This window comes from Lathamus discolor, chromosome 2 (genome assembly GCF_037157495.1).
Source record: "Lathamus discolor isolate bLatDis1 chromosome 2, bLatDis1.hap1, whole genome shotgun sequence".
NCBI lineage: Eukaryota > Metazoa > Chordata > Aves > Psittaciformes > Psittacidae > Lathamus > Lathamus discolor.
In genome coordinates this window covers 57215881-57229165 of record NC_088885.1, presented here as the reverse complement: position 1 = coordinate 57229165, position 13285 = coordinate 57215881, and the positions used below count along the sequence as shown (strand labels likewise).

Below are 13285 nucleotides of genomic sequence, written 5' to 3'. Positions count from 1 at the left end.
ATACGGAATGTATTGAATAAATGTACATGTGTGAAACGTGGTGCCTTGGGGGAAAGGTGAAAAATAGCTCTGGCTCTCTTGCACTTTAGAGTAACTTTCAGTGGCCTTATGTCTGAGTTATGTTGATGTTTGGTGAGGGCAGAATCTGGACCACTTTGCAAAGTGGGACAAGATGCTTGGTGCTGGTGTATTCTGGCTTCCCTGTGGATGGAACAGGATCAGTTCCTCCTTAGCCAGCTTTCAGCTCTGCCAAAGTACTTCGTAAGGTCCCTGATCAATGTCACTTATTTATGTAGTAAATAAATGTTGGACATCTATGATGCCTCCTGATCGTCACTCTAATGCCACTGTAATGCAGTTGACACCCTGGGCAATGGGCAATGCCCTACTACTAGAACTGAGAAACAAAAGGATCTGTTTTAAGTCCTCACCTCCCACCCCTAAGGGTGACAGGAGACATCACTGATTTAACAGAAACCCACTTTAGTGCCATCACCAGATTGGTGGTTTGGCTGCAGCTTGGTTCATACTTACCTTTTATTTTGACTCCACCTTCATACTGGTGAAATATCACAAGCCTACTGCCATCAGACTGACATCCATGTACTTTCTGAGCTTGAAGCCATGTTGGTTTTATTTCTGGGAGCCCAACCAAAACTGCTGGAAGTAAGGGCAGATATTGTCCCTTGGTGGCACCTCTAGTCGCATCCCCAAACCTCCTTCAGCTGCCAGACCCATCACCTTTAACGCAGGTGTGCTGCTGAACCTTTGGTGGATGTTTCTTGGCTTCTCCATTATTTCAGATTTACTCTTTCCCACCAAAACAGCTATGACATGCTGTGTTTCCTTCCAGGATAAAACACCTCGCCCTCCTCCACAGGGGTGTCCTCACACAGTGGAGCTGCACTGAGCTGCTGAGAAACCATGGGCTCTGACCCTGCGGGTGGCTCAGCTCAGGTCCTCGGCTGCCTGGGAGGACAAACAGAGTCACCCACTTCCCAGTGTCGAAGCGGTGACTCACATGGCAAAGCCCAGTGACTCTGCACTGCCCTCCTGACGCGGGTACTCCAGGAGAGAAAATAACCCATTCACTAAGGATCTAAATTTACCCAGCAGCTGCATCGCTGGAGCTGCCAGAAGGAGCTAATCTTAGACACCAACTGAGCGGGTGATTTGGAGAGGCTGTTTATGGGAGAACTTGGGATATGCCCCTCTTTGCCTGAGGTTCTCCCCTCAGCTATCACTGCTGTTACAAACGCAGGAGGTCTGGTGGGACAGGAGCACCCAAGTGGTGTTACCTCAACCAGCTTAGACTTGCTCAGCAGACGTTCCGCCTCAGTGTATGCCTCTATAGAACAGGATTTATCAACTGCTCCTCTCTCTCCTGGAGAGAAGTATCTTGTCTGATCTGGTTATCACCTGTCTGTTAGCAAAACTCACCTGAGAAACCAAGAGAAGCAATTGTTTATGGCAGGGGGGGTGGAACTAGATGATCTTGAGGTCCTTTCCAACCCTAACTATTCTATGATTCTATGATTTATTGCTGTTGCAAGTACAAATCCCAATTAATAACTCTACGCTGGACCCCTGTTCAACCTGACATGGCTATAATTCTTGCGCTCACCTTTCTTGTTCTAAAATTGTGTATGGGAAGGAATGATCCTGCTACACTGCATCCTGTTAGGATGCTTTCCACGGATCCTCACCTACCCACATGTTGTGGTGGGGTGCTATTGCCCGCTTAAAGATACACTTAATAACTGACTCAGTCCACTGATCATTGGAAACCACTAACTGTAGACCTGTTAGATCTGGGACCAGCTAGCCATGGGCTATCTCAGAACAGCCCACCACCATTCAAGGCTGCTGTCTGTAACACAGCAGTCAGCACTCTCAGGTGAAGGGGGGGAGTTCCCTGGGGAGGGTCGATTCATCCATTCATGTGGATGAATGGTAACTATGAGCACTGCTCACCCTTATCACATCCACATGTGCCATCTCATCTGCTTTTAGATGCTAAATCCCTCTGGGCTTGGCAGGTACTTGCTTGGAGACCAGCTTACCTTAGTGGTGACACATGGACACAGCAAATGGAAGACAGGTGGGACAAATCCACTGTGATCAGAGCCTCTACAAGAGATAATGGTTGCAGAGGGCTCAAAACTGATGGCTGCCTCTAATTCCACTGCTATCATCAGAGAAAAGACTTGGAGGGAGAATTTTTACAAGGACAGGAAGGGGCAGGACAAAGGGGAATGGCTTTAAACTGACAGAGGGGATACTGAGATGGGATCTGAGGCAGCAGTTCTTCCCTGTGAGGGTGGTGAGGCCCTGGCACAGGGTGCCCAGAGAAGCTGTGGCTGCCCCATCCCTGGCAGTGCTCAAGGCCAGGTTGGATGGGGCTTGGAGCAGCCTGGTCTGGTGGAAGGTGCCCCTGCCCTTGGCAGAGGAGTTGGAACTGGATGAGCTTTAATGTCCCTTCCAACCCAAACCATTCTGTGATAAGATATGACATATCTTATGATATGATGTCCATATCTCCCTTCTGTCAGTTTAAAGCCATTTCCCCTTTTCCTGTCCCTACCTGTCCCTCTCCAGATTTCTTGTAGGCCCCTTTAGGCACTGGAAGCTGCTCTAAGGTCTCCCTGGAGCCTTCTCTTCTCCAGGCTGAACAAGCCCAGCTCTCAGCCTGTCTCCATAGCAGAGGTGCTCCAGCCCTTGGAGCATCTTTGTGGCCTCCTCTGGACTAGCTCCAACAGTCCTCTCATCTCAGGTAAGTGCTTAACTTGGGCACAATGAGCCAGCTCCCAGGGATACCTGCATCTCCCCATGCTTGTAGGAAGCTTAAATGACAGAGTGTTCTGAGGAGGCAGTGCACTTGAAATAACAGGGCTACATCCCTATGCCTTGGAGCTGGCCCAGCCACTGTGCAAAACCACGGAAGCCAATGGGAGACCCCAGACCAGGTTTGGGACCAGCACATTGCTCTTTTCCCAGGTGGACCACAAACCTGGGAGAAGCCATAGACCCACTGTCTGGTGAAAGCACCTCTGAGAAGGGATGGGCTGTAGCGGCACTTCAGCAGCCACACTCTGCAATGCAGGGAACATGGAAGCAAACCTTGGATGGCAGCACACACTGAGCAGCGCAGTGAAAAGGAAAACAACCCAGGGCTCAAGGGAGATTAAAGGCAGAGGAGGAAAAATCCCTGCTGGTAGCATGACATTATGATTAAACTTGGGAAAGCGCAGAACTGATGCAGAGGAGGGGAGGATGGGAGTGTCCAGCCCCTCGTGTCTGGGAGCACAGGAATGGTTCTGAAGTTCGACCCAGTTCAAAGATCAGCCCTCACTGCCTGATCCCGTCACAGATGAGCAGCCCAGTAGAAGAGCTTATCATGTGAGCTCCAAAAACAGCTTATGATTATTTCCCTGCTATATTGGTACCTCCCAGATGCTGCTGGAACCTCACCAGTACCAAAGGGGCTTCATACCAGTAGAGTTCCCTCCCTCTTCTCACATCTGTAGACAAAAGCACAAAGCACTTTTATAAATACATCCATGCCAGGGTAAGGGGTTAATGTGGCTTTAAATACACAAAGAAGAGTGGCTAATATCTTTCCATAGACTTAATTAGATCGTTAATTAAATCTGTGCAATAACTGAGTGTCAGCCTGCCCAAAGGGTCCATAGTAACAGAGATAAAACAGATACATGTGCAATTTTTATTGTAGGTATAATCATAGCTATTCTGCTCACCCATGTCTATCCAAACTAATTTGCTCCTTCATGAGCTGCATGGGAAGAGCTGGACAAAGACTGGCCGTCTGAAGACCCATGGGGCTTCCTAGACATTCCTGTCATGCAAGCAGGACATTAGACCTGCTGGAGACTCAGTCTTTCTGGAACATGAGCATAAGGCAAGGCAGGTTGTCCTGCTGTGGCTCTAGGCTTCAACATAAGGGTGTTGAATCTCAGTAGGCCTTAGCAGCAGATCCTCAACTTCCAAGAATATACCTGTGCTTATATCTGTGAGCTGAAGCCCTCCGTTGCTCTCTCTTTACTTCTCAATCTTCTGCCTCAGACTTTCTGTCACCAAGATGTGTAAAAGATGGATTTAGTAACAGTGAGGTGCCCAGAGACTGTGCCATTCAGGCCCATGCACGCATTGGAGGCAAAAAGAGCTATTCCCCTCCCAGGCTCCACAAGTCTCTTCTAAAGAGTGAGACTTCCAGCATAGGTGTCATATCCTGTACAGGGATGTAAATAAATAGCTCTATCTTCATTTTCCACCCAGTTCCAGACCCCTGAAAAGTGACTCCAGAGGAGAATAAAGGACAAACCTCTGCAGAAAAGCAGCCCTGAGAGCGAGCTGGCTGGAGCCAGGAATGCCACAAGGCCCACATAAGACGCTCCCTTATCGCATCTTTCCAGCTTTGACTTCACTGTCTATTTTCAGCACAGCAAAAGGTTTAGGAGTTTCAGAGCAGTCATTTTAGCAGTGCTGGGAGAAGGTCTCAGCCTTGCCATTCATGACCCAGACGGCAGATTCAGACGTTCGATTCATCTGGAGGTTGTTTCCCAAGTGCGGTGGCTGAGCCAATGGGTCACATATGTCTCCCGTCATGACATGGCAGCAAGAACTCCTGCTCCCCCTGGGGTGACTCATGGGCAGACAGACCCTTCCTGAAGCGTGAAGGCTGGAATTACAGCTGTTCCCCCGGCCCCCTCCCTTCCTCCTTGTCCAATGTGTCATATTAAAGGGTGATCGGCTTACACATGCTTCAGTATAGATTCCTTAAGCTTTGTAGAGCTGTGGCTATATATAAAGCCCTACGCTGGAAACTGAAGTACACAGACAGCTGCGATAGTAGCGAGCGCTTCACATTCCCACTGTGCCAACGGTCTGGAAGCAAGGGAGACTGTGAGCCCTGCTTTGAGCAAGTTTTTTTACCAGGGGCTTAGGTATAGATATATTCGTAAATATATAGCTATAAAAGAAGGATTGGGAAAAAAAGGAGGAAGCGCAGATAGTCTTCACCATGGGTTTGCCTTTAGATCAAGCGGAAGAATTGCGTCTTTACCAGCAAACTCTTCTTCAGGATGGACTCAAAGACATGCTGGACCACAATAAGTTTCTGGACTGTGTCTTGAAAGTCAAGGGGAAAGAGTTTCCCTGCCATCGGCTGGTACTGGCAGCATGCAGCCCATATTTCCGAGCAATGTTTCTCTCGGACATGGAAGAGAGCAAGAAGAGGGAGGTCAGTTTGGAAGATGTTGATCCGGATGTCATGGGCAAGATCCTCCATTATATCTACACCTCTGAGCTGGAGATCACGGAGCAGAATGTGCAGGACATCTTCTCCGTGGCCAACATGTTCCAGATCCCCTCCATCTTCACCGTCTGCGTGTCCTACTTGCAGAAGCGGCTCTGCCTCAGCAACTGCTTGGCTATCTTCAGGCTGGGCTTGATGCTGGATTGTGCCCGGCTGGCCGTGGCAGCTAGGGATTTCATCTGTGATCGCTTTGCGCTGGTTTCTCGTGATGAGGAGTTCTACCAGCTCTCCCCCGATGAGCTTATTGCAATCATCTCCAGTGACTCCCTCAACATTGAGAAAGAGGAGACTGTCTTCGAAGTAGTGATGAAGTGGGTGGGGACCAAGGACCATGACAGCCGGCAGAAGGCCTTGCCTGTCATCTTTGAGAGCATCCGCTTCCGCCTCATGCCCAACGACTACCTCAAGGACCACGTGGAAAAGCACGCCATGGTGAAGTCCAGTCCAGAGCTGCTCAAGAAACTGCAGATGGTGAAGGATGCCCAGAAAGGCAAATTCACTGTGGTGAGGAAGAAGAAAGTGAAGAAAAGCAACGAAAAGCAAGAGAAAGACAATGTTGTCAACGGAGCAGTAGATGAGGAGGAAGATACAGAGGAGGATGCTCTCCCAGGGATCTTAAATGACACAATGCGCTTTGGGATGTTCCTCCAGGACCTTATTTTCATGGTGAGCGACAGTGGAGCAGTGGCCTATGATCCCACTGCCAACGAGTGCTATTTTGCCTCCCTGTCTACTCAAATCCCAAAGAACCACGTCAGTCTGGTGACCAAAGAGAATCAGATCTTCATTGTTGGAGGACTATACTACAACGAGGATAGCAAAGAGGATCCCATGAGTTCCTACTTCCTACAGGTACTAACTTTGTTTTCCTTGTTTCCTTGACCACTTTGGAGCCTCACCAGTCTTTAGCTTCCATGTGATAAAAGTAACATTCAAGTTGTAAATGAAGGTGAAACATCTGAGATGCTTCACTCTTCTCGCTATATTTTTAAGGCATATCCCACTAAAGAGGGTTCTGGTAACTGGGGAAGGAGGCTTGACAGAGTAGGTAATAGGAATAAGCCTTCCTGATTCAAATCCTGAATAGGGGACCACTTTGAACACTGTATTTCATCTAGCCCTTGCTGCCATAGGGCCATTAACTGGAAGGTTAGTGACATCATGTCTGGGTTCTGCGTTTCATCCTTTGTATTATGAATCCCCAGCAAAACCCAAGGACGACTCTGACTCTGTCAAGTGGCAACAAAGGAACAGCAGCAGCTACAGCCACAAAGCAAACACCCCAAGGACAAAGGGTATTTCCCCACCTAGCAGTATGTGCCTCATTTCTAGCGCTGTTCTTGTCCCTGGAGGTGTGCTGGGTCTCATCAGTATGGAGAAGGGGAAGATCTCACTGGTGTCTGCAGCTTGCTGATAATAGGGGACTCAGAAGAGGGATCCAGACTCTTCTTGGATTTGCGCAAAGATGGGACAAGAGACAATGGCCACCAGTTGCAGTAATGGAAATTTCAGTTAGTTGTGAGGAAAGTTTCACCAGCTGAGGTGGTGAGGTATTGAAGCAAGGCTCCAGAGAGGTCACAAAACCTCCATCATTGGAGTCATTTAATATTTGACGGCACAAAGCCTTGCAACCTGCTCCTGCTCCAAAGCTGTGCCTGCCTGAATATGGGGGGTGGATGAAAGACTTTTGGAGGTCTCTCCAACTTAAAGTAGTCCATGATTCTAAGCTGAAAACAGCAAAGTTTCTATATTCAGCCCCCAGTTTGCCACTGACTCAGTAGCAAATGCCTTGGGTATCATGTGGCTGTTTGTATCGCCTTGACCACAAGAAGGGGGCAGTGGTCCCATCACAGCTTTCTGCGGCACTCATGCATGGGAATTGCAGACAAGTCTCCCAAGGCTGGAAAGTGCCATCAGTTTCAAAGGTGTAATTTATTGCCATCAGTGTCATTATGTAACCCGAGGTTCCTGTACGAGCAAGAGAGCCTTTCTGAGTCTTTTTTTCAGAAGAAACTTCACACAGATGTGGACAGGCAGCTACACAACAAAGCTTTGAACCATCGTGCCAGTGCGGCAGCAACCTTCTGACTCGGTTTCTATCCTCCCAGTTTCACATTCCTCCTGCTGAAGCCGGGACAGTTAGGTCAGGGACAGTTTAGACTTAAGTACAGGCACCAAAATACAAAAATGCTGATAAATCCCAGAGGCCTTGCAAATTTTGGCAGGAACAAAATGATTCTATCGACATTTCAGATGGAAAAGGGTATCCTTTATTTGTCAGTTCTAAGATTAATGACTTGAAAACAATGCTGAATCCATCAAGAAGCAGGAACTAACTATCCTGGTGACTGAGCTGCTCAGGCTTGACTATAAATAACCCATATGTGGACCACAGATTACAAAGAGACAATAACCACAGGCACCCAGCTGAGGCCAAGTTTTTGGAGGCAACCCAGCAAGCTGAAGTCCTTTGGCCTGAGCCCACAACAAGCAGTGCTTCAGGCAATGCTACATCACAGCTCCATCTTGCAGGGTCCCACCAAACTGGCCTCCTCCCTCCTCTGCTTTATTTAATGTTTTTGCCCCAGTTTACAGTTCCCATCAAGCCACGGTGCACAGATTGCTCCCAGCATCATAATCTTTCACATCCTTTTTTTCTGGTGGGAGATGAGGCAATGCCTTGATCTACAGATGTCCAAGGATCTGCAAGGATTTGGACATCTGATTTAGTAGTGCTGTATGAATCAGTCTTCCCATCCATCAGACAGGTCTGGCACACTTTGGTCAGCAAGAAGAGTTCTGGTCTTTGCAGTACCATCTCAGTTGTGTTGTGCTGTGTCGGGTAGGTAAGTATAGTGTAAATAGCTGTTGTGCAGATAGACTCACGTATGGCTCATCTCATGAATTCACACACACTGAGGTGATACAGGACAATATCAGTATCTTAAGAAGCTGAGATGGAGCACGGTAACTGATCATTTGCCAGAAAGAAGATTAGGTGAGGAAAGAAGGGGCTCAGGGGAGTGAGCTGTGTAGCCAACATTGCCAGCGCTATGCTGTACCTGGCAGAGATGGAAAGTATCAGGATGAAATACTGTGGCATGGGTTACACCTGAAGAGGTTCAGGCAAAATTTCTAGGATTCAAGTGCTTCAACAAATCCAGCCCCAGGAAGTATCCATTATAGGTCCAACGTGGGACTCTCCCCTCTGAGGATGACCAACCTAAGTCAAGGCTTTGGTGCATAGATGTGAATATGTTCGTGCTGCTGCATCTCTTCTCTTGTGCCTTGTCACAAAACATGTCATATGATATATGACTTGGAATTGCACTAAAATCTCCCTTTCTGACCAGATGGTAAGGCACGGGCATTGCAGGAAGTGCCTACTGGGGTGACCAAGCTGCACATGGGAATAGATTTTTCTCTCAGCCTCTGGGCCCTGATTTTTTGCCAAGCAAATGGGCTGGGAGCACACACTTATGACCATGTGTTTCCTTTCAGTATGACCATCTGGATGCAGACTGGCTGGGGATGCCTCCCCTGCCCTCTCCTCGCTGCCTCTTTGGCCTGGGAGAGGCAGAAAACTCTATCTTTGTGGTCGGAGGAAAAGAGCTGAAAGAGGGAGAGAAGACTTTGGATTCGGTCCTGTGCTATGACCGGCTGTAAGTGCTCACATGCGAGTGTGGGGCGGGAGGTGGCTTACAGGAGAAGGTGAAGCAGCTGCCATTGAAAACGACCGCAGCTCCCCAGGGGCTAAAAGGTTTCAGAGGCAGGGCTCAACCTCTGCAACTAGATGCTGGGACCATTGGGACTATCTCAGGCTGTACCCTGGGGTGTTGAGCTGTCTCCGTCCAGCTGCTTCACTTATTGTAACTGAACCTCCCCAAGATGGAAGCTGTGATGGGGATATTATGTTATCAGGGACTGATCTTAGTAAACGTTTATGTGAGGTGTATACAGAAGAGTGAGAGGAGTTTTTCCTTCTGCTCTTACCCATTGGTTGGAGATCCAGTGACATTCACCATGATCTCACCAGGAGTGGCTTTGAACAGGAAAGTTTGTTTTGATAACACTCAGATGTGGCACTGAATGGACCAGCCTAACTGATATCAGGCTTAATATCCAATTATTTCTGGACAATGGGCTGTGATCCACATTAGGTCACAACCTTTATTAAAAAGCACCATCCTTTTCTGCTCGCAGGAGACAGAAGCATCCAAAGAGATGCTGCCAAAGAGGCAGAGCAGTAAACATTGACAAGCCTTTGCTTGGTTTATATTTAGACGTGTGTGTTTCAAAGTCTGCTTTATAGGCAAAGATTTGAAACCAGTTTCATTCCCACATTGCATTCATCTTCCCCTGCGTCTGACCCCATTGAGTGCTCAGGGGGTGGCTTGAATAACTGATTTGAAGCTGGCAGAGATGTGATCAGCACCACATGTATTTCTAGTATTATCTAAGTCAAGATTTCAACTGTAACAAACCTGGAGAGGGCAAAGTGCTGCTCTATGGGATCAAATATTTGCCCAGATTGGTTGGGCAATTAGAAAACACTCTCAGTTCCTAAGTAAAATAAAGTGCTGGTCTTGGGGGCTACATCCTACATGCATGAAAACTGGGGGCAAGCCTAAGCTACATGGATATGAACAGGCACCTGCTGAGAAATTGGTCAGCCCTATTTGGGTACCAGTTTGGAGTTTCCAAAGCCTTACAGCTTCATCCTCTCCCGTCCCAGAACTAGCTCAGAGGCTTCACCACAGCCCTGCACTGCAAAATGTGGATATACCCACTCCTGTGGGCCCTTGCTGAGTGTTGGCCAACCTAAGCACGTCAAAGTGGAAGGCAGTAGCCAAAAAACCCATTTGCCCTCAGGATCTTGCACCCCTAACTCTCATTGGTTTTAATTTTTGCTGTCATGCAGAAATCTCCCTTGTTTGTGTTCAGCTGGTAATGGTTGCAAATGAGGTGAAATCCTGGGAGAAGTGGGGATGTGGATCCAAAAAGCCTAAGAGCAAGGGGATGCTGCAGAAAACAAAGAGTGTGAGCATAAACATTCTGCATATTTCATTTCCCCCCTTTTTTTAGGATCACAGAATTCACTCATGAGCCCTATCTGATTGAAAACCTCCTGCTTTTGAGATTGAGTTGGGATCTGTGACCACCTCTAGGTTCAGAAACTGCCATGTACCCTAGGCCTCACCCAGAAAGCCACAAATCCTTTTGTTTCCAATCTTTCTCTGATCCAGGTCCTTCAAGTGGGGTGAAGCTGATTCCCTTCCCTATGCAGTCTATGGCCACGCGGTGGTATCGCACAATGGTCTCATCTATGTCATCGGTGGAAAAGGAAGTGATAAGTAAGTCAAAAAGCAAGAGAAACTCAGGGAGTCATCCCCCAGAGCATGAGGTGGTACCTCCCCAACATAGATCCTAAACAGGTTAAGAGGGTTAGAAGGCGTATGAGATGTGGATCCTTCCCTCCCAGCTTGCTTCTGTGACTGCAGCCCTTCCCAGGCCCTTGGAAGTCCCACAGGGACATCAGGAAGATGGTACTATCCTTGCAGGAGAGGGAACAATATAAATGTCACAGGGATTGTGACAGGCACTGAAGAGCAAGAAACTCCTTCACATTCAGGGTTTCCTGTTTCCGACTTGTGGAGTAGCGTGTTCCTAGTAGTCAAATCCAGACGGGTATTTGCAATAGGAGGGAAGAGACTCATGAAGTCTGACCTCCGTCCTGCCTTCCTGCAGGAGATGGGCTCAGCAGAAACAGCCTCTCTCAGGGAGCACTGCAGCCATTGTTTTGCAAGGCAGAAGTGTGACTGCAGAGCAAACGTGTTAAAATCCTGCAAAGATAGGTCCTGCTCTGAAGGGATTTTGGTCTGAAAAGTGTAAGTGTGCATACATTCACATACCTTACATTGCCGTTATGGGGACAGGGATGCTGCTGGTCGTAATTTACAGCACCAAGTTGGATAAGGAACACTGAAAACACTCTCTCGATGGCTATGTGCAAGTTTCTGAGAGGCAGTTAGCCACAAGGACACATATCCAGCTCTGTGAGCACTATACTGAACTTTCACGACTCCTACCCAAACCGAGCACAGCAAAAGGGGATATGTTATACACACAGATGACATCTCCAGCCAGGGGCATCTTTGGGTACATACGCAAGCGAAGGCATGCATGCTGATGTGGAGGAGAAAAATCCTTTCTAGAGACCCCATGTTCTTCCCAGCAGGCATTCCCAATTTCTTATGTTGCAAAGCTACCCCTTGGCAAGTGATCAAGGCTCTTGCTCTCTCTCATCTTTCTCTAGGAAGTGCCTGAAAAAGATGTGTGTCTACAACCCATCCAAGTTTGAATGGAAGGAGCTGGCTCCCATGAAGACTGCCCGCTCCTTGTTCGGAGCCACTGTGCATAAGGACAAGATCTATGTGGCAGCTGGCGTGACTGACTCCGGCTTGACCAACTCAGTGGAAGTCTATGACATTGCCACCAACAAGTACGTACCTGAGCACAGCTTTGGGGGGTAGATAGATGAGGAGCAGCTACAGGTGTACATTAAGCAACTTCCAACCATTCTGGAGTTTGCTTCCAAGTCCTGGTACCATTACTCACAGTCTGTACTCCTCGGACAGCTGCGCGTCAATGCTACTGCAGCCTTGCGGCCACAGCCCCACTGCTGGGGCATGCTGGTCCATGCCAGGCGTGCTTCACAGCTCACTTTGTGCCAAATGAAGCTGAACTATGATGACAGTGACAGGTATCTCTAGCAGCAGTTGGTGCATGATCCCATCCCAAGGAGACCTATGCAGGTTAAACCATCACTAGTTAATTCAAGTCATCGATTCCTGATTTGAGGCCAGCCTCAGCATGGGGGTAGGCAGGGTGCTCTAACATGTCCCCTCTCGCTACGTGGCAGGTGGGACACCTTTACTGAGTTCCCTCAGGAGCGCAGCTCCGTCAGCCTGGTGAGCTTGGCTGGGGTGCTCTACCTGCTTGGAGGCTTCGCCACAGTGGAGACAGAGTCGGGAGAGCTGGTGCCAACGGAGCTGAATGACGTTTGGAGGTGACGATCTTCCCCAGGGCTGTCCATGGGAGCATGGAAGGGATGCTAGTGGGAGCCACTGGGGGAATAGATAGTTTCTGTCTTTCTTGGTGCCTTCAGTGAGCTGGTTACACCAGCACAATGCTGGATGCCCACTGCAGGGTCTGTGGGTGAGAAGTTTGCCCTGTGCTGTGCTGGAGGGCACATTAGGTGATTCAGTGATCTCTCCCAGCCTCATATAGCAATGTACCAGGGAAAATCGGCTCCTTTAGCTTTATTGCTGCATTGACATTTTGCCTGGAGCTGGTTCCAGACCTCCCCTTTGGTGTGAAGCAGCATTTCTGCAATGCATCCTCTCCTGGGGAAAGCCAGTACTCAGGCTGGAAATCTGATAGTCTTATGTGTGATCAGAGAAGTGTGCAGAAAGTGCTTTCTGGTGGCTGCCAACAGAGTGTTAGAGGCTCCTGTCCTTCGCATCTGTAGCTCTAGAGCACCCTCAGCAGGCACCCACTGGCCCTCACTATGGATGTTCAGTCTTGGTGCCACCAAACCCTTTCCCAATGGAAAAATACACCTTCCCTAGTGAAACCATGTGCTAATACCCACTTCTCCTAGCCTGGTGCTGCAAACCAGACCAGGGCTGAAAGTCCCCATGCAGCTTCCACGGGTATCTCGTGGCCAAATAATGCCTATGGGACATCACACCAGTGGCTACCACCACCATGGAGAGCAGCCGAAGAGGAGAGAAGCTTTCCTCACCATAACTGTCTGTCTGTCTGTCTTTCCCCAGATATGATGAAGAGCAGAAGAAGTGGGAAGGGGTCCTCCGGGAGATCCAGTATGCCTCTGGTGCCACTTTCCTTCCTGTGCGCCTCAACGTTTTGCGCCTAACGAAGATGTAG

The 13285-nt window shown here is 48.6% G+C and overlaps 1 protein-coding gene across 1 annotated transcript; it reads left to right on the top strand.

Annotated features, from left to right (window-relative positions):
- The first annotated feature begins 5041 nt into the window (after window positions 1-5041).
- Window positions 5042-13285, top strand: KLHL40 (kelch like family member 40). Its single transcript, XM_065669272.1, has 6 exons — window positions 5042-6187; window positions 8837-8997; window positions 10582-10689; window positions 11652-11837; window positions 12258-12404; window positions 13174-13285. The coding sequence occupies exons 1-6, from the start codon at window positions 5042-5044 to the stop codon at window positions 13283-13285; spliced, it is 1860 nt and encodes a 619-aa protein (XP_065525344.1).